Source organism: Fukomys damarensis, unplaced genomic scaffold (assembly GCF_012274545.1).
Source record: "Fukomys damarensis isolate Sample0158 unplaced genomic scaffold, DMR_v1.0_HiC HiC_scaffold_21, whole genome shotgun sequence".
Taxonomy (NCBI): Eukaryota; Metazoa; Chordata; class Mammalia; order Rodentia; family Bathyergidae; genus Fukomys; species Fukomys damarensis.
This window is the reverse complement of record NW_022900933.1, coordinates 15014028-15036128: the sequence shown is the minus strand read 5'-3', so window position 1 is coordinate 15036128 and position 22101 is coordinate 15014028. Positions and strand designations below refer to the sequence as shown.

The following is a 22101-nucleotide window of genomic DNA, read 5'->3' as shown; positions in this document are numbered from 1 at the left end:
AAAAAAAAAAAAAAAAAAGACCTGAGGAACACCGGAATAGATTGGAAGATTCAGAAACAACTCCAGATGTACTCAGCTACCTCGTCTTCCACAAAGGAGCCAACCATCCTCAGTGGAGGAAAGATAGCCTCTTTAATAAATGGTGTTGGAAAAACTGGATTTCAGCCTGCCAAAGATTAAAACTAGACCCCTATCTTTCACCATGTACTAAACTAAAATCCAAGTGGATTAAAGATCTAAATATTAAAACTAAAACACTAAACTTGCTGGAAGGTAAGTTAGGCAGAACTCTTGAAGACATTGGTGTAGGAAAAGACTTTATGAACAAATCTTCAGTAGCACAGGAACTAGCACAAAGAATCAACAACTGGGATCTCATCTTATTAAAAAGCTTCTGCACTGCAAAAGAAACCACCGATAGAACTAAGAGACAATCTACAATGTGGAAAAAAATCTTACCAGCTGTTCCTCAGACAAAGGACTATTATCTAGAATATATAAAGAATTAAAAAAAATCAGACCTCTCAAATATAAAGACCCAATTCAAAAATAGGCATCTGAAATGAACAGACATTTCTCAGATGAAGAAGTAGAAGCAGAAAATAAATATATGAAAAAATGTTCAGCATCATTGGTCATTCGAGAGATGCAGATGAAAACAATACTGAGATTCTACATCAACCCAGAAAGAATGGCTGCTATCAAGTAATCAACCAATAACAAATGTTGGCAGGGTTGTGGGGAGAAAGGAACCCTTCTCCACTGTTGGTGGGGGTGCAGACTGGTGCAACCACTGTGGAAATCAATATGGAGATACCTCAAACAACTAGGATTGGAAGTTCCATTTGACCCAGCTATCCCTCTGCTGGATATTTTCCCAAAAGAAGTAAAAGAATCATACCACAGTGATATATGTGCACCCATTTTATAGCAGCACAGTTCATAATAGCTACAACTTGGAAACAGCCTAATTGTCCTTCAGTTGGAGACTGGATAAAGAAGATGTGGTTTTTCTATAAAACATGAGAAAGTAGAGTCATTCATAGGAAAATGGATGCATATTGAGGCCATACTCCTAAGTGAAATAAATAAGACACACATGTATAAATACCAAGTAATTTCTCTGGTATGAAAAACTAAAAGTGTAAATAAGTTTCAAACTGTATAACTGAAAATGTGAAATAGGAAGAAAAGGGCTAAAGGTGTAGGGAAAGTGGAAAGGGTAAGGGGAAAGGAAAGAATGGAAAAGAAAAAAATATGAGAAAAGGAAAAAGTGGAAACAAAGTCTTTGTAAATAGGGAAAGGTGGAAGGGGTGAAGAGAGGGCAGGGGGAATGGGGAAGAAATGAGAACCAAGATAAATCATGTAATGGTATAAGATCCCAATGATGAATGTAACTGTACTGTATACCTAAAAAGTACCAAAAAACTCAATGAAAAAAAAAGCGGCTATATGACTAATGGACTCAGTTTTGAATAATCAAAATTTAAATTTAAATAGACACGTGGATAGTGGTGAGTGTGTTGGACAGACATACCTTATCCCAACCCAATTCCTTCTGTGCCAACAGATGTAATTAGCAACAGTAGTGTCTTCTAACTCTGAGAATGGCAACCAATAGAACATATATTCGGTGATCAGGTGGCTCTTGTACAACTTTGCATTTCTAGGCTAGGCTCAGTAGGATCATGGTGGTAGGCTAAGTCCATCAGGACAAATGATGGAGGATTCCATGAAAGATTTCTTCCAAAGTATCAGCCTAGGCCTTTTATAACAAAATGTGAAGACAATTCCTGGATTCTCTCAAATGTGAGCTACAGAATGAGTCAAACTCAATAATCTTCCAGGGAACCAAAAATACTAGTTATGGAGAAATATCCCTGGGATTGAAGCTAGCAGCAAAGACCCAGAGAGCTACAGAGCATGTTATCTTTTTGCTAGGGCCATACTGTAGCTTGGGAAGAACACAACTATCTGTTCTTTGCCAGCCAAGGCTTCAGAGCTTTGCAGGGCTGGTGCTGGTGGCAGCCTTAACCTCATCAAGAGTGGTGCCCAGAGAATCAGTTGTGGAAAGTGACTCAGTCTTTGTAGTGACTGTTTCATGGATGCACACCTGCCAAAAATGTCATCACTCTCTGATACTTAAGCAACAAGTCCTCATTCAGTCAACCAGACTTCTTGATGGTGGGAGGGGTCTTATGGAAAAGGAAATTTGGGGGTGGGCTAGAAATCTCAGGGTGTCACTGTAGAAGGAGAATCAAAGAGAGGACTAAGATCAAAGTCAGAGATATCTAGAAAGTTGTAAGGCCACCCTTAATAGAAACTAGGAAGTCTACAGGGACAGGATAGAGCCTGACATACTAGCTTCTTAGGGTTTCTATAACAGAGTAGAAACAAGCTGGGTGGCTTAAAATAGAAATTTATTGTCTGTTAGGGTTAGGGTTAGAAACTAAAAGTCAAGATGTTAGCAGGGCCACACTTTCCTTGAAGGCTTTAGAGGAAAAGTTCTTTCAGGCTTTCCCCTCAATGTCTGATGTCGCTAACAATCCTTGCCATTCTTTGGTTTTAAATTCATTGTCTCTACTTCTGCTCTCAACAATATTCTCCCTGGGTTTCTGTGTCTTTACATGGCATTTGCTCTGTGCATGCCTATCTCTTTTTTCTCTTCCTACAGAGACCCGAGTCATATTGGATAAGGGCTCCCCCTACTCCAGTATAACCTTATCTAAACTAGTTGCATCTGTGACAACCATTTTAACAAATAAGCTCAGATTCTGAGGTTCTGGAGTGACACGGATTGTTGGTTGATACTGTTCAACCTAGTATACCTGGGTTTCCTCATCTACCATTATCAGCAATTTTATTTCTACAACTGTACACTCCACATATATTTTTAATTCCCCCTGGTAGCGTTTGGCCATTGCAATGCAGTTCTATTAAAAGCTTCTTGGATACAGCTTCCCGAAAAATTTCTTTCCTTTATTACTTGAGTATTTCCAACATCATCTACTTTAAGGGCAAAGAACAGATTTTATATTTTGTGCCGCTACCCAGCCTCGATAGCGCAAGGTCCCAAGTTTGGTTCCCTGTTAAAAAAAAAAAAAAAAAAAAAAAAAGAACAGATTTTGAACATATTGTTACCACTGAATGGCCTCATAGGGTTGGAGAAAAAAAGCCTGAAATTTTAATATCGCTTGACCTTCATTTCCAGATTACCAGTACAATGTCTCTTACTAGGTCAAACTTAAGCAAGCACAAAATTCACAGCACTTTTATTTATATCTATTATATAAAATATTTTTTTTTTTTTTTTTTTTTTTTTTTTTTTTTTTTTTTTTGTGCCAGGGATCGAACTCTGGTTTGAGGCAGGAGGTGGAACCTCTGAGCTAAATCCCAGGCCTGTAGTTTAGTTTGTTAAGACTTTGTCATTGCCTCTCCAGCTACTTTGTAATCTCTTTATCTTTGTATTCTGCCATAGTACATACTTTGCACATGGCAAGTGTTCAACACTAAAAGGAAATTAATTTAAAAATGCATATAGTGACGTGGGTGATGAGTCCTTAGCCCGACAGCATTTTCTAATCACTAGCCAAAAGTATTTTTTCTAACTTTTATTTGTCCTCCTTGCCCACGGATTCTCATCCAACTCCTCCCCACTGGGCATCCCACGTCAACATATAGAAAAGACAGGTGGCTCTCTTTCATGGGGGGGGGTCTATCTTTAATTCAGCTGATCTCCCAGCTAAACATCATGGAGGAAATCTCCCAAATAGAACAAGAGAGCCAGATTCAGGGGAAGCAACCATCTATGAAAACATTCATTTCTTCAGGGCCTACAGAGTGCTGGGCAGGAGGCAAGGAGCTTTCTTTACTCATTTTACATGGCTCCATTTGGATCTCAAAAAGAGCCAAGTAGGTAGATATTTATGCTTAAATTTTCAGAGTTCAAAGTTCACCAGGCTGTCCAAGTCCACACAGCTGAAAGTAACAGTCTGGAACTCAGGTCTGGCTGTTTCCAGAACCTCTTCTTTCCCTCAACCCCTGCTTCTTTGCCTTCCACTATATTTCCCTCATCTGATGTCTAAACTAAGACTTGGGGAAAGATGTCAGCTATCTTCAGAAGACTTGAGTTATGCTATGGGGTGAATGTTTGTGTTCCTCCCCAAATTCACACGGTGATGTCTGAACCTTCAATGTGATGATGCCAGGAGGAGTGGCCTTTGGAAATTGACTGATTCATGATTCATTTGAAATGTGAGTTCAAATATGAGGCAGTTAGAAGCCACCCCGATTTTGGTATTTGTGTTAGCAACCCTAATGGCCCAGACATTGCTACTGAGTGTTGGATGCTATTGTAACAAATACCTAAAAATGTGAAAGCAGTTTCAGAAAAGGGTAGCAAAGAGAGGCCAGGAGAGTCACATAACCAAAAGCCTAGACTGTTGTGAATGGGACTTTAGAGGAGATTCTGGTAAGTGATCTAGAGAGTGCTGTTCGAGGTGAAGCCTGAATGTCTTAGTTGATCCCTAAGTAAAGCTGAAGAGAATGTTGGCATAAATATGGACAGTAAAAGCCATTCTGGTGGGGTTTGAGATGGAGACAAGGAATATGCTATTGGGAGTTTGAGGAAAGGTGATTATTGCTATAAAATGACAGAGAACTTAGCTGCATTCTTTGTGTTCTAGTGTTTGAGGGAGATAGGATTTCAAGTGATGAAACTGGATACTGAGCTGAGGAAATTTCTAAGCAATGTATTAAAGGCATAGTGTGGCTCCTCCTGACTTCTTATAGTAAACTGTAATGAGAGAGAAATGATTTAAAGTCAGCATTGTTAAGCAAAAAAGGAACCAGAACCTAAAGACTGACAAAATTCTTAACCTGTCAGTACATATTATAAAAAGTGAGATCACTAATGGTGTAGCCAAGTGATCATTTGATGAAGACATTAATATGGATCAGTCCTCTCAACAAAAGTCAGAAGCTATTCTTCACTATATCAAAGAATGATCATGGAAATGACTCAGAGGTTATTAGTGCTGCGACTCACACCATAGGCTCAGAGTGCAAGGACCCTGGGGGAGTACAGGGTAGGACCAAACAGTGCAATTACTTCTCCAGTTCAGACCAGCCATGATGCCCTCGCTCAGCGCCTCAAGTGGGGAGCCCCTGCAGAGAGCTTCAGATTGGGCTGTAGCCACAGAGTCATGGGCACTAAGCTGCCTAGCAGAGTTGAGCACCACCCCTCAGCCTGGGAAAGCTCTGAGGCCTCAGTGCAGATGACATGGCAGACATCCCATTGAGCGATGTTGCCATCCAAGTGGGCCTGCAAAGGCAGAGCATCATCCCAAGAAAGCCTTAGACACACATTCTAGCCCAGGAAAGCTGTGGAGATAGGACCTCTGCTTCAGTGGGTCTGGATCCAAAGAGAATTATTCTTATATTTTAAGAAGGTTTAATGTTGTTTACCTGTTTTATTTTGGACTTACATGGGGCCCATAACTTCCCTTTTATTTCTCTTTATTGGAATGGAAATGTCTATCCTATACCTCTCCTACTGTTGGGAGCACATAACCTGGTTTCACAGGTTCACAACTAGATGAATCAAACTCTGAGTGTCACTCATATCTGATTTAGATGAGATTTAGATGAGGCTTTGGACTTCAGAGTTTATGCTAGAACAAGGCTCTGGAGCTAGTGGGATAGAGTAAATGTATTTTGTATGCTAGAGTTGATAAATGGTGGGGCAGGTACAGAGTATTTGGACTGAATGTTTGAGTTCCTCTGAAAGTATATGTTGAAATCTTGACTCCTACTGTAATGGTACTTAGAATTGGAACCTTGGGAGGCTAATTAGGTAATGGAGAATGGGATCAGGTATCCTTCTAAAAGAAATTCCAGAAAACTCTCCTGCCTCTTTTCTATGTGAGGATGAGGCGAAAAGACTGTAACTAGTGAGCCAGGATGTTCACTCTCACCACATACCAAATCTGCTGGTGCTTTGGTCTTGGCATTCCAAGCTTGCAGAACTGTGAGAAATGAGTTAATTTTGTTGATAAGCCTGAATATATCAAGAAAAGTTATTAGAAACATTATGAAACAACAAATCGTTCTTTAGGGAAGAATATCCAATGAAACCCATCTCAGGGCCAATGCTATAAAGAAAAAGTCACAGCTTTATTTAATTTTAATTTTATTTAATACTTCAAGAATAACCTGAAGGACCTGTATTCTCCAAAGAGAATGGTCTAGTTATTTATTAATGTGGAACAAATTGCTTAAAACAAGATGTGATCAAAATATACAGTGAATATTTAATTTTAAAAAAATTTATTACAGTATAAAGGACACATCCATTAGTCCCTCTAAAATACTTTCCATTGCTTCAGACAGTCTTATCCAATTATTCTTACAACTTTCTGAAGTGGTTCTGGGAGACTTCTTTCATGAATGTCTTTACTAGGTATATTAAAAGACACAGGGTTGCTGCTGCTGAGTGCCATCCAAGTGAAAGGCAGGCTTATAAAAACATTGTGGTATATCCTTATCTGCCTTATTTACTGGGTTGGGGACCTGCTTCTTTCCCAAGGCCAAACTGACTATGAAAGGTAGATGTTTGAATTTGCTCAGGACATTGAAGCAGCCACACCAGTGCAACTAAAGAGTCACCAAAGAAGACTTCCGGAACTGCTTCACTACAGTGGAAAGAATGATGAGATATGTTAGGGGAGTATTTTGAAGGGTTTAATGGAAATGTTGTTTATTATAACTTAATTTTAAAAATTAAACATTTATATTTCACAATCACATCTTGTACTTGTTCTCACTATCCTGTAGGTTGACTGAGCTTAACAGGGCCATTCTTACATAGTTGTAGTTGGAAGGCAGTGGACACCTGTGGGTTGTCTGGGCTGGACGTCCCACAGGGCTCATCCCATGGCAGCTGGTGCTGGCTGTTGGTCAAGAGCTCAGCTGAGGCTGTGTCTGTCTGCACATGGCCTCTTCAGTGGCGTGGGCGTATGAGTTCCAAGAAGGAATGACTTAGGAGCAAATCTTTCAAGTGACCAACTGGTTCTCAGAATGTTACTTCTGCCACAATTTATTAGTCAAATAAGACACCAAGCCCAGTCCTGATAAAAAAAAGAGGAGGAGGTATTTCCTCCCCTTGATATAAGGGGCAGCACCTGTTTGGCAGCCATTAAAAAAATAAAGCTTGACTAATAGACTGAATTGATACTTTTGCCAAACTCATTGCTTGGCAGCTTAGGGATGACCTCTTCCTCTCACCAAGTTGAGCTGGCTGGGAGGACAACAAGCTGGCTTCCTTTTTGCTTATGTGCCTGATACACTGTGGAGAGGGAGCGATAAACCTGTCATGTGGGGAGAGCAAATCACAATCCGCAATTCTGCTGGCAACCCAGGTTTTCATTAGGCTCCACCACCTGGTTAATGGCACCACCAGAAACATTTGCCACGGGCCTCCCTGAGACACTGTTCTGGTGATGCTTAGATTGAAAAATTCTCCTCAGCTGTGATCTGGCAACTTTGGGCTGATCTTTCCCTGAATGGTGAGCATTGGCTATCACTATTTTTTTTAATTAAAACTTTATTTCTCAGAATTTTGAATGGGTAGACTTGAGGTTTAGTTTGCTCAGGCTTTAAAATGGTAGCCTTCCTTTCCTTCTGAATATGTACTGGTCTTATTCTTGAATTTCTGGATCTAATATCTGCCTGAGGAGGTGAAGGGATTCAAGAACCATTTTCTTCTGTTTATGTTACGTTACATTCTATGCCCTTTTGTCCATTATTCTGTTAAACTGTTGTTGACATCCTCCACTGGGTTTCCAAAACTTCCCCATGGAGGACAACATCCCCTTCATCCTTGGAGAACCCAGACATTTTCTGTGCTGTCCTCTGCCTGGACTCCTTTGCAGGCCAGCAGAAATCTAAAGCATCGCTCAAGTTACTGCAAATCCCCCATGGAGTGATATCCTCTCTCATGCTGCTTCCCCTCTTGCTCACAGCTTGACTTATCTTCACCAGTACCCTCATTTCCATGAATTGTCTCAGGCCGGAGTGAAAGCCTTGACCTGAACTTCAGGGTCTTGAGAAAAGACCCCATTACTGCACCTCCAGGCAGCCTGTTTAAAGGCTCATCCTCAACATTCCTGCTTTTGAAAAGTCCTTGATCACTGGTGCTAGAATTTTCCTTGTCTTGCACAGAGGCTGGTTTCCGTCATCTTGGTCCCTCAGCCTTCCCTCCTTCTCTCTGCCCTTTCAGGAATAGAAGGTACACTGGTCTCCTTTTCTCCTTTGGCAGAACATAGCCTCCTCCCCTTGTTGTTTGAACCTGCCAACACCCTAATCTGCCAGGCCTGCTTTCTGGCCTGAGTGTCTTAATGCCTGTTGCTAAGCAAGGAGAAAATCTGGTGCCAGGTGGTAAGATAGCAGGTTTTACTATCTTGCAACATTTTACACCTTTCACACCAAGAACTTGCTGAGAACACAGCACAAAGTGGGTTTTGATCCATGTGCACTGAATGAAACTGAAACTGAGAAAAATGACTTTTAATTTTTTACTAGTCCTCATCAGCCTTTATTTCATGGATGAGACTGTCCCTAGGCTGAAGCCTGATGTTGTCACCAATCCCACACTGTGCTTCTCCCAGTACCACTGCCAGCCTGAGTGGGGAAGAATGTTTTGTCTGGAGTAGAACTAGGCCTTCCTGTTCACTTGCATCTATGTAACTTGACTCTGCTTGGTGGCTGGGACCCCATATGTCCCTTAGGTTAAGCATTAGATTACAGCAGGAGCCTGAGCAATAATAGCAGAACTCTGCAGAGCACCGTTAGTTACAGGAACAAGGAACAGCCTATGCAGGGATGAAGAACTAGATAGGGAACATGTTAAACTCTGAGCAGTGGGACTGGAAGCAGAGGCAGTGAGTGAGCATTAAATAGGGGGCATATGAAGAAACTCAGAGATATGGACCAGGTTCTATATGGCAGAAAGGCTTTCCTAAGTAAAGGGGAGGGGGTGTTTTCTGCCCAGCTCCTAATGCTAGCAATAAGACCAGAGGGTAGTGCCTCTGCTGGGTCTAGGGGCATCCCGCAGACAGAGAGGGGAAAGACATCTCAGCAATGCAGGGAGATCTATCAAGATTCTGTAGTTTGCTTGCTACTTCCTATTGGCCTTAGCAGAACTGGGCCTCCCAGGCCCCATCACAGAACAAAAGACATGACTTCAATGTTTATGATCGAGGGATTGGTTAAATAAATGTTTCTTCACTCATACCAGGAGTGTTAGGTAGGTATTTAAAAAGGATACGGATAGATGTCTACGTGAAAAGACTCTCATGATGTATTGCTAATTAAGAATCCTGGACAATATATGGATAATGAATCCAGTTATGCTAAAGAGTAGAACATTTTATATGCATAAAAATCTAAAAGGGTAGACATTCAAGCAGAGATTCCCAACTTTGTGAGTTCATGGGACCCTTAGTGTCTCATTAAGTGTTTCATGGTATCCCTGAGTCAGAAGAAGTACCTAATGATTTTGTTTATTAAGGTCAGGATCAAAAATTTAATATGTATTTATGCCCCAGCAATATAGTAGATGTGAGAAATGCACATACCTTGCCAAGATTATCTTTATTTCTTTCTTTAACCACAACATGCAGTCACCTGCTGGGCACCGAATATTTTCTAAAGTTTGGAAGCATGTTGGACTCTACCACACTGCCTATTCCATATTATTAATTTTTGATCACAGAAATAGTTCTGAAAACCTAGATTTGCACAGATGTGACATCATCAGAAAGGATGGGGTGTACTCTGATGTCGACACCGAGTGACCCTGTGCCAGTACCATGCAGTCTCTGACAAGTGTCAGTCACTGCTGTGTTTCCATTCACACTGTGCCAGGAGGCCCTCGAAGTGCCCCAGGTGCACTGGTGCACTTGGGAGCCAAGGAATCAGGCTACTTTTTTTTTTTTTTTTTGTACCAGGGATTGAACTCAGGTCCTTGTACTTCAAGGCAGGTGCACTGAGCTAAATCTCTGGCCAGAGGATTTCCTTCTTTATGTGCATCTGGATAGTTTGAACTATTCATTATAAGTATCTATTACTTTTATTAGTTTTTATAAGGTTTTCCAATTCCCAGGAAAGATGTCAGGAAGTCAGCAACAGAGAAAGAGGATGTGAGAATGATAGAAATGAAAAAAGAAAAAGGGGTCCAGCCCAGGGGCAGAGGTGTTCGGGTGTCTTCTTCTGTAATTTTAAAAGTGGCTGAGGTCCTTCTGGGCTTTGGTTCTACAGCTCCTAAGTAAACACATCCACTTCCCTCGTAGGACGGGAGCGAGTGGAAGATGGAGTTACTGATGCCACTTACTGCAGGAGAGGAGACTGATGGAGACCACAGCTCTGGGGCCCTCTTGCTTGAGTTCTAGTCCTAACTGCCAGCTCTGTGGCTTTGGGCAAGTTCACTAACTGCCCTGTGCTTCAGTTTCCTCATTTGCTCTATGGTGAGAATAGTCCTGTTTCCTGTTGAGGGGATACAGAGGAAAACACTTTCTGTGTGATATGGCCATACAGAGAAAGTGCTAGCTAGTATGACTGCACCTGAACTGGGAAATGGTGAGGGCTGTCCCAGTTGTCATGGCGTATGAAGGGCAGCAGGGAGCCACCGATGATCCATGCTCAAGCCAAAGCTATAGGGAGGTGGAAACCATGAGCAAGTAGAACTTAGGACGGAAGTGACTTGGGGGTTTCTGTCCTAGGGACAGAGTAATAAGACAGATTTTTTCCTACATCTTTAATACTTTGAAACTTTAAAACATTTTGTTTTACCTCATCTCTATGTCCCACAAAGTGATGTCATCGCTGATCCAGGGATTAGATGGCTCTGCTGGCGTGATGAAAGGGTCGTATTCCACATACTGTTCCGTGTAAGCAATTAAGCTGTGGGAGGGAAGCACAGCAAAGGATGCTGCTGATTTCCTGTGAACACTTTAACTCACTTTTGCACACATACAACAGCTAACTCCATGTAATTCTAAATTTAAAACATATTTCCAATCCCACTTCTGATAAATAATATGAGTTTCACATCTCCTGTTCTCGTCTTATGAACATCCTGGTTTTGCATTGTTGTACTCACCGTGCCCATGGGACTCTCATCTTTTCTTTCCTGGCTTAACTCTTTACTGGACCTCAGTGTACCTCTGCTTATGCCAGCCTTACTGATACACTGGTCCACACCTGCTTGTGTATCACCCCCCCACCCAAAGTCTACGGCTTTCAAGGCATCTGGGGCACTCAGAAAGATACTGTACTACAGTTCCAGCAGGCTGCCTGTCTGCTGTTCCACTTCCTTCTTGTAAAGATTTTTCAAATTCTGAAGACCACAAGGCGTTCACATAAGCAATTTTCTAAAACAAACTTGGTTTATTTGGTTATAATTTAATGCCTATGTCAATCTGACAGACACTGCAAATCTAAATATAGTTAAAACAATCAATTAAATTGTACTGATTACTCATATATGTGAAAATAAGCAAAAGCAATGATTGGTTTCTTTTATTCCTTCTTGCAGAAGTATCAACTTTCTGTTCCTTCTAGAATTTACCTTTATATTTCTACATTAGTTTTTTTTTGCAACTGCTTTTGATTTATCAATTTTAGGCAAGCATTTAACTTTCTATTCAGTAGCCACCTATCCCCCAGCCCCTGCTCCCCAATGATTTTTCAAATATAGTTATACAACAATTTTCGCTAAATCAATGCCTATATTTTTTAACCTGACATGCTACTCAGTTTAGTACATATCACTTTTTTCTAATTTTTTTAGAAGAAATTGTAAAACATCTAGCAGAATTTTTTTTACATCTTAAGTATATTGGCTGGTCAGTCAATTCTGTTGCCTCTCCTCTCAGAAGTCCTCTTTTCCACAGCCTTTAGTCCTCTTGCTCTAATCTGAACTGTTTGCTCTTGTCATCCTGGAACTTCCCTCACTTATGTGTTGAACCCTTGTTTCCTGGATTCCATGTCTGGCTCTTGGTTTTACTCCCTGGTTTACAACCTTTAGTACTTTTTAAAGAAAGGATACTTGAGAATTAAATATTTGAGTCCATTCAGGTTTACAAATACTTTTATTTTATCTCCATAGTTGACAGACACATAGCACTGTAGGTTAAAAACCATTTTACTTCAAGCCCGTGAAGGTATTGTTTCACATTTTTGGTACTCATGCTATTGAGAAGTCTGGGTCCATTTCGATTTGTTGTTGGTGTTGTTGTCAGTTTCTTTTCTTCCTGACAACCTGGAATCTTCCCGTTATTGCTTGAGTGCTCTGGAATTTTATGATGGCCCTTTGCTGGTTTGGCACTGTGTTTGGCATGATATACAATAAGTAAAAATATATTTCCCAGAAATTTTATGCTATTTCTTTTCTAATTTCATGCCTACCATTTCTCTTTTTTCTTATTCTATAATCATTTTTAGTTAAATATTGGACATACTGAATTGTTAATCCAATTTTCCCTACTATTTTTTATCGTCTTGTCTTTTCATTCAACTGTCTTTCAACCCATTCCTATTTATTTTTTAAGTGGATATCATTCCAAATGTGTGGATGTGTTTCCAGAGTTCATTCTTATTAATCATAGTAGTTTCTTATTTTGTTTTATTTGAGAAAAGGTAATTGCCTAGTGACTTAGTTACTTTTCTTATTGTTGAGACAAAATACCTGACATGCAAAGTTAAAGGAGGAAAGGTTTATTTAGTTTGTAGAGGTTTCAGTCCATAAATGGCTGGCTCCAAGGTGGGATGGCACATAGCAGAGAGGTACTGCAGAGGAAAACAGTTTGTGGTGGGCAGAAAGTAGCAAGCAAGAGACCTTAGCAGCTTTTTTTCTCCCCCTTTTATACGCTATCTAGAGTACTGGGATTATGGCAGTGCCAAACCAATCAGTGGACAGATTTAATAATTACATACCTTTAATCCCAGCATCACACACTCCAGATTCAATCACCCTTGAAAAAGCCCTACCTGTGATTGCATGAGGCTGTGGTAGGAGGGACATCTAGACAAAAACTATAACATCTCTGGGTTTGAACTTGCAATCCTCCTGCATCAGCCTCCCAGGGTATAGTTTTCTGTTTTATAAATAAAATATCTTCTCATACCTCAGAGGATATTAATTCTATATTTTTATTGTGAATTTCTTCTATTTGTTGAATTGCTTTTGGTTCTTCCAAAGACCATTCTTCGGTTTGTTTATGTGAATTACTGTATATTCTTTCTCACTGGAGCTTTCCTCACATATCTGGAACAACTTTGTGCTCAAGAGTGAAGTTCTGAGACCTGTGTGTAGGCTCAGTGTGCATACGAACAGAGATTATCAGCCGATGGGCTTCATGGTCAGATCACGGGCAACTTGACAGTTTTTTCCCTAGGGCTTCAAACAAAAGATCTGCAGTCTTTCCTTTTCCATCTATTTTTATCTAAGCAGGGGTCAGTAAGTTTTGCCTTCAGGGTCATGTAGTAAATATTTTAGGCTTTGTTGGCCATCTAGTATCTGTTGCAACTACTCAGCTCTTCTGTTGTGATTGTGTTTCAATAAATTGTTCACCTGCAAATATAGAGAATGAAATAGATTTGGCCCATAGGTTATAATCTGACAGTCTTGAAAATCTCTACAAATATGAAATATAGGATGGAAACCACAACGCACAGTGAAGGCACATGATGTGTCCGGTGAGTCTCCTGCAAGCTACGCATCCTGCCTGGCAGGGCTCTGTCGGGGAGCTTTGCAGCATCTCAGCAAAATGAGCAGGCAAGGGGGCTCTCAGCAAGGACACTGGCCGGAAGGACCAGGCTGTGAGTCAATCACGACAGCAAGCCACTTGGGCTAACTTAATTCTTCCTGGAAAAAAATGAGGTTCCATATTGAGGAATAGATTCATTTCCTGGGACTGCTGTAACAACCACAAATGTGGTAGCTTAAAATAATGGCATTTATATTCTGTTTTGGAGGCCAGATCCTGAAATCAAGAAACTGGCAAGACCTGTTCTCTTCAGGGGCCTTAGAGTCTTTCCTTGCTTCTTCTGGCTTCTGGTGGCTCCAGGGATTCCTCGGCCAGTGGCTGCATGACTTCAATCCCTCTCTGTCTCATGCGGTCTTCCCCTCTATGTGTGTGTCTTTTCTTTTTGATATTAATGTGTTATTTGGTTTAAGATTCTTGTGATAATCCAGGATGATCTCATTTTGAGATCTTTAGTTATATATACAACTCTTTCCCCAAATGAGGTCACATTCAAGGTTCCAAGGGTTAGGACTAGGACATATCTTTTTTTGGGAGGGACCAGTCAGAGAGCATACAAGAACAAACTGGGGTTAGATTATGAGGGGACACTCAGCCACCTGCCTTCTTCACACAGGTGAGCACACAGACTTAGCAGCAGCAGGAAAATCCTGCTGAGAGGGTGATAGGCTTGTTGAGGTTCTCCAGAGTGCTGGAGTTATGAATGGTGTACAGGGGTCTCCTAGGAGACATTTGGGCATCCATGACTTGTCAAGATTTGAGATAAGGCATGCAGTTGTCTTAGCTGTGACCCTCTGTCCTCCCAGGATGCCTGACCTGTCCATGGCAATGGTCTCAGCCTCAGGTGGCTTTGTTTCTCAAATGAAAGACCTCTACTCAGCAGCCAAAGGCAAAGGTAGGGCCTCTTTTAACCAGCTGATTACAAATCAGGGGGACACATTTACAAAAACCAGAAATAGATTTTTCTGAAGTAGAACACAGGCATAGAAAAGTCACATTTCCTTCCCTCCTCCCCTCCCTTTCCTTAGACTTTCATGAGGCGATGGATGTGGCTCAAGGCAGCAGAATCAAAAGGTCAGAAAACTATGAAGGAAGTGAAAAGTGTTGTGTGGTGATTCAAACTGTGATGAAATGCAGGCTCTGGGCCAGGGCTCTTGCAGAGAGATTTGGGAACATTTTTAGAGAAGTAGGTGAGGAGGTGGTGAGATTTAATTATCATGTTGATTCAAGAAAAAGACTGAGGGCCCAAGGCAGGATTTTGTAACCACCCGAGTTCAGAGCCTAAGATGAGGCCTTGGAGTGATTGTTATGAGTGGATTTGTTCATGGGACCTGGTTCCACAGCTTCCAGGCAAACATCAGGAGGGCCTGCGGAGAATGAATTAGGAGAAGAGCAGGAAATTCTCGGCAGAAATTCCTGAAGTCTGAATCAAGGCAAACAGCAAACATCAGTATGATAATTATCAGTCAGGTGGTGTCAGTAATAGGTAGTATTGGTCAGGAGGGAGCTTTATTCTACTGGTAAAGGGAAATTTATTTTGTAAAATTATATAAGTAAAGTTGATTAGAGGCTCTGTAAAGGAAACAGTGAAGTCATATAGGCATGTGTATTTAAATGTGTTTTGTTGATAGAAGTAAGCCCTACTAAATCATCAGAATTAGGCATTTATGTCTCAGGGCTACAAAAGAATCTCCTAGTCGGCAAGATACTTAAAGTACAGGGAGGTGCATCAAAGAGGGAGGGACGAACGATTTGATCCTGAGGTTCTGAGAGAAAGGGAGAGATTGGGGTGGCGTATTTGCTTCTAATGGTGCTACAGCAAAGTACATGTACTTGATAGCTTAAGACAAAACAAATGTATTATCCTACAGTTCCAAGGGCCCAGTCTGACATGGGCCTCGCTGTGGTAGGACAGCATTCCTTCTGCGTTCTCTAGGAGAGTATCTGCTTTCTTGCCTTTTCCAGCTTCCAGAAGTTTTCCCACCTTCCTTGGCTCCTTCTACCTCCAAAGCCAGAAATGGCTGGGAGAAGCCCTCTCAATCCCTATCATTGTGACTCTGATTCTTTTGCTTCCCTCCTCCATCGTTTAAGAACTCTTGTGGTGACATTTGGCCCATTTGAATAATCCAGAATACTCTTCCTGTTTTAAGGTCAACTGATGAGCAATCTTAAGTCCAGCTGCAGCTTTAATTCTCTCTCCTTGCCATATAATATAACCTATTCACAAGGGCCAGGCATTAGAAAATAGGCATCGTTAAGGGACCATTATTCTGCCTATCACAGCTATAGCTTGAGAAGAATTTACGTTGAAGGCATACGATGTGGGCACCTAAAAGAAGGTGTGGCCATCAATAAAAGATGTATAAAGGCCTTCGTTTGGGAATGATAGCAACACATTCTATTTCACTGCTATTGTCATGCTGACCCCACGCAAATAAACCCATATTGAAGAGTCTATGCTTCCTGTTCTGTCCTGCTGGCCATTCCACTGCATGGGGACAGAAGACAGCAATGTGTATCTTCTTGGCGGCTCCCATGGGTGACTCAAGCTTTTCACAGTCTGCTACTTCAACTGTCCTTCTGGCTTTTGTGAAAGTGGATCTTCCTACAGAGAGCGGCAGAGGATTCACTCCACAACTGAGATAGCTGGGAAGTGAGGGAATACCCTGCACTGGGTAGAGAGGGATCCGTCTCCTCTTTCCTTCTCCACGTCATTAGGCTGTCTGCTTCCTTCCCACAGTCTTGTACCCTCTGGACTGGAGGAGCCTTGTGCTTGGGTCCTAGAGCTTCCGTGGAGGGACACTGAGGAAAGAACTAGAGGACCGGCTATTCAGGATAAGATCTGATGCAGAGAAATGGAAAGGCCTTCAGGTTTGCTTCCAGGCCATCCAGTGCCATTTCTTGGACAGGAAAGAAGGTTCAGAGGAAAACACAAGCGTTGGCCAGAACAGTAGCGAGCATGTCTGGCTGTGCTGATGTTTATATTGGGTGTCATGGAAATCTTAGCAAAGTAGACAGGGACCCTGGGTGGGGAGAAGACCTCCAAAATAGACGAACAGGCATAGAGGTGGTTCTGTGCTTGGTTCTACTCCTTTCCTTTCTGAGAACTGTATACTGACACATACACAGGGCTACTTTAGGGCTGCCATGGACTATGTGTGAACTCTTCTCCTGCCCATGATGATTTGTCTCTTCCCCCAGCAAGGTCAATGTTCTCTTTCCATAGCTTTTAGTAGTGGAAGCTGTTCAGTTACAAATTCAAGGGCTAGGTGGTTAGGTTTCCTGATAGATGCCTGGACCGAGGCACTGTAAAAAGTAGAACAGGACCTGAGAGGAGGAAATCTCAGAAGTGCTGAGGCCCTGACTCCAACTCTTCCTCAGCTTAGCAGAATCACTGCCCATCCTTCAGTTCAACTCTGCAGCCCTTCCTCACCTTGTGGGAGCAAGGGTATGCTCCTTTGGCTGAACAATTCCAATTGGGGTTGGCTCACTTGCAACCTACTGTAGCTGAGAAGGAGACAGAGGTAATGGGAATGTGAGGTAAGTTCATCAAGGCCACACTTGTGGTCCTGACCAGAGAGGCCCCTGTACCCAGCACAGCTGCTTCCTGGGAGCTGATGAACATTCTGTTCAGGAGGCACAAGGCAAAGAAGAGGCCAGGCAGGCAATGAAGGGGACAGCCATGGTCGATACACAGAGCTATTTGTGTTCAAAGTCAATACTAATGACCGTAGGCAGACCTGGAGAAGGATAGCAAAAGCAAAAATGGAAAACAAAATAGAGGCAGGCAAGTACTTTTCAGGATGCCCAGTACATACTAGTATACAACAGTAGGCCACAGATAGGTAGATGTGCTTGGCGCCAATGCAGAATTAGGAGGAGATGGAAAATAAAAATTAAACTGTAGGACATCTAGAGGAAGTCCATCAGGAGCAATCTTTTTCACTGAGTACTTTTAAAATTCTTGTCCTCTTATTTATGACTCCTTCTGATTAGTATTTGGCCTTGTAATTTCCAAATGACAAGTGCTGACATCATTAGAAGACAGTGACCTACCAACCACTCACCATCACTGGGGGTGGGGGAGGCTCGAACAGGCTTTTGAGTGGGGGTGTGGAGTTGGCTGGTCTGAAAGCTCTGAAGAGGGCAGAAATCTACCAGATGCTGTCAAGAGGGACACCCTGTGGTCAGTCAGTACTTAGTAGACAGATTTCACAATGAAGTCATTAAATAGCAAACAGCTCTCTGGATCACAGGAAGATGTTAGCAGTGAGCTAATGGCAAAGCCAGTTTCTAATTCCATTAACCAGTTGTTGGGGGAGACTGTTATTAATTGAAAACCTTCTCAATTCAGATTGTAATTAGAGTCAGCCTACTTTTGATAAATTTAGGAGAGGAAGTAAATAATAAGGGAGTTTAAAAAATGTTTTGTCCAAACATTTGAAACAGATCTGGAAAAATATTTTGGATTTTATCCTTCCTCATTTTAAGAACAACAACAACAACAACAACAAATCCTCATCCTTTTGTTACAAATTATATAGTGTTTCAAAGTGAAAAGTATGGCAGGTGGGCTGAAGGAAGAAGAGCTACCTACCCTGGGTGGAATGATGGCTTGGAAGGAATTTGGGAATTTAGTTCACAAAGTGGGTGGAAGAGAGGATGAAGAGATGGTGACACTGTTATATGTTAGGAAAAAGGGACAGTGAGGTTTGATCTGAAGCTAGGAAAATCATTATCTGAGGGGGAAAAAAAAAACAAGGGATAGAATCAAAAGCGCTGTGAGATAGGGACCATCATCCCCTCTTCAGCAATGCAACAAAAATGTGCTAAGCAGTCAGGAAGTCAGAGACCTTCACTGAGCAGGACAGAAACTTCAAACTCAAGGGGAGGGACGGTGAAGAGCACAGGTTTGCATTTTCCCCTTTGGTATGTGCAGTTTCTAAACTAGAACGTGTAAAAGGGGCCTAGGACAGAAAGGATCGGACGAGAAAGGAGACTAAAAAAAAAGTGCAACAACACCACAGAGGGAAAGGAAGAGAGTTTGGTTCCCACCAATTAGTTAATGAATACTGTTTTCCACACCAGAGAAGGTGGGGAGGGGAGAGAACAGCCTAGCTGCTGGCCATACAGAGAAGTTGCAGAGAAGTGAAGGAACTGAAGATGAATTTAGCCCCTCAGAAAGAAGAGTATATGTCAAGTAAGGTCTCCTGGCTCCTTTTTTTTCTGTGCACTACAGATTCTGGATCTTCGATCAACTACGGTCACTCTGCGTATAATGTTACCACTGATCTTTTTATTTTTCTGTCACCTAAGATAGGTGGGGAGAAAGAAGCAGGGACCCCACGGTTTCTGGAATCACATAAAAGCAAAGCTGTAATGAGTTCTGTGGCTTCCTTTTTTCCCTCTTTCCCCGAATCTATCATTAGACACTAAGTTCAAGGACTTTTATCACCCTAGCAGGTTTTTAATAGAGCCTTAGGGTATCTTGTCCCTTGCTGTCTTATCTTATTTCATTAATTACATTTCATGATCACCAAGGGTCAGGAGGCAGAACAGGAAGCAGCATTCAATTTCAGGGAGCAGCAGTGAACTCAGATGGGCAAGTGAGATGATGTTTAAAAAAATCAATTTGGCAGTCAGCTGTGACACACAAATGGCTCCCAGTAATAGAGTAAAGATGAGCTGAGTACAGAAGCAGGCCTGGAATGAAACAATTTGATGTCTTTCTGTGTGCGCAGTGTGGTAGGCTACCAGAGGCTAGTTGAGTATGGTGTGGTTCACAGACAGTCTAGGTGGGAAGTCTCTGGGGGAACACAGCAAAATACAGAGATGCCAGACAATTTGGAACTAAAGTGTATAGATTTTTATATCCTCAAAGTTGGTTTGACAAATGCTTTACATCTTAGGTGAATAAAAAAGGGATCCCCCACCCTGCCCTGGGAACTCGTACAAAGAGGAGGAAGACCTCCTTTTTTGGGGGCAACTTCAGCTATCCAGAGAACACAGATAAGTGATCAAAGGGGCCTCTTAGTAGAGTCTACAGATGAAATAAACAACATGTCTTGAGATCCACTCTCATTAAGAAAAACACACTTCATGCAGAAGATTCCTTACTCTTGCTTTAGAACCAAGGCACATGTACTTGGTTGACTTCCTGGTATGATAGATCAATTTCAAAAATGGACTCCATTCCCCAGTAGCCTGGACATGTGACTTGCTTTACCCAATAAATTACAGCGGAAGAGTCCGTTCCATGCCTCAAGAGGTTTTGTGTGCTCGATACGAACAAGATGAAACTAGCCTTCTGGGGGATGAGAGTCCACATGAGTCTAATGCCCCGCTGAGGCTACATGAAACCAGCAGAAACCAAACATGTGAGAGCCCAGTGTAGCTCTGTCTACCTTGTCCGCATCTACAGCTAGACACACAGCTGCACCACAGAGCCAATGTGCACATGGACATGTGAGTCACAGTAACTGTCTATAACAGAGTCTCCCCTTACCCATGGTTTTAATCCCTTTGTCCAGCATCCCATGCTGTGTCTACTACCTGCTCATTAGTCACCTGCCTTAGTCACTTTCTGGTTGCCAAAACGTGATATCTGACACCTGCAACTTAAAGTAGGAGAGGTTTATTTTGGCTCACAGTTCTGAAGTTTCAGTACATAGTCAGCTAACTCACACAAGAAATCTCATGATGGAAGTGTCTGGCGGAGGAAAGCTGCTCACATCATGGTGGTCAGGAAGCAGAGGAGCAAGGGAGAGAGAGAGGCCCTTTCAGGTCAAGCCCCTAGTGACCTGCCTCTTCCAACCAGACCCCATCTCCTAACAGTAAGTCAAATACAGCACCCCAACTTCACCCATAAGCTCATGAGACCTTTGGAGACATTTTTGATCTATACCATAACACAACCATCAATGTTATCAGATGGGCTATTATGGTGTCACAGTTCTTGTATTCAAGTCACTCTTATTTTACTTAATAATGGCCCCAAGTACAGATTTGGTGATACGGATAATTCAAGTATGCCAAAGGGAGGCCTTTAAGTACTTCTTTTGAGTAAAAAGGTGAAAGTATTGTTGTCCTCCATGAGCCTGCTCATGGAACAAGGAGCTTGGACTGGGAGGGTGAGGCACGGAATCACCAGGCAGACTCCGGGAGGTTTCTGGAACACTTCCGCTTTATTCAGGAAATGCAGGCTTATATAGGGACAACATGGGGGAGGAGCATGGGAGGAGCGTGCGAGGAGCATTTAACATTTGGCCATATCTTATTGGAGGCACACTAGAGTGATTTTTCTTGGGTGAGGCGAAGGAGTCATTGACTAGGGACAGAGGTATAGCCTGTTGGATCCAGCTTCTTCAACCCTAGGTGAGCTAGCTCAGCCTTAGCAAGGTCTCCGAGTTAGCTCAGGAGAGAGGAGTGTGGCGAACCTGGCCCAGCCAGGCTTGAACTTCTCCCACAAAGTATGAGGAGATATTTAGAGACTACATCCATATAACTTTTATATCAATGTATTTGTTATAGTTCATTTTGTCATCAGTTATTGTTAATCTCTTACTGTGGTTAATTTGTAAATTAAACTTTCTTATAGTTACATATGTGAAGGAAAAATAGTATACATAACATTCAGTACAGTTTGTAGTTTCAGTTCATTGGGGGTCTTGGCATACATTCTTACAACCAATGTGGAGACCACTGTAGTTTTAAGCAGTGAGTTTTGGGGTGCATTGTTAGTCAATCATAGCTAACTGACACACCTTGTCTGCTACAGATTGGAAAGGGATGCTGGTTAGCGAAGAGGAAGGGCTGCCAGAGACAAATGAGTTGATTCAAACAAGAAAACAAATCAACAATGAAATACCTGAATCAGAGAACATAACAGTCTGGAACCATTTAGGGAAAGGAAGGCAGTTTGTGTCACCTCTCAAGTTCCTGGTAACTGACAGAATTTTAAAGCACAATATAAGAACACTGATCCAGCTGGGCGTGGTGGCGCACACCTGTAATCCCAGCACTCAGGAGGCTGAGGCAGGAGGATTGCTGTGAGTTCAAGACCAGCCTGGGCTACATAGTGAGTTCCAGGTCAGCCTCAACTACATAGTGAGACCCTGCCTCAAAAAACAAAAAACAAACAAACAAACAAAAAAACCACAAAAACAACAACACTGATCCAACTCATCCAGAATAATTGCCTGAAATGTACTGTCCTTTCTTCAGGAAGACAAATATATAAACCATATTTGGGGAAGATTTCCATAAAATGCTTAAGGTG

The 22101-nt window shown here is 42.0% G+C and overlaps 1 protein-coding gene across 9 annotated transcripts in view; it reads right to left on the bottom strand.

Annotated features, from left to right (window-relative positions):
- Rgs6 (regulator of G protein signaling 6) overlaps window positions 1-22101 on the bottom strand; it is a 561710-nt gene that overhangs the window by 55913 nt on the left and 483696 nt on the right. For all 9 annotated transcript variants that reach the window (XM_010645399.2, XM_010645398.2, XM_010645401.2 and 6 more), the window contains one exon: window positions 10849-10959. In XM_010645399.2, coding sequence (XP_010643701.1) covers window positions 10849-10959 — 111 coding nt within the window. The remainder of the gene's footprint in view (window positions 1-10848; window positions 10960-22101) is intronic.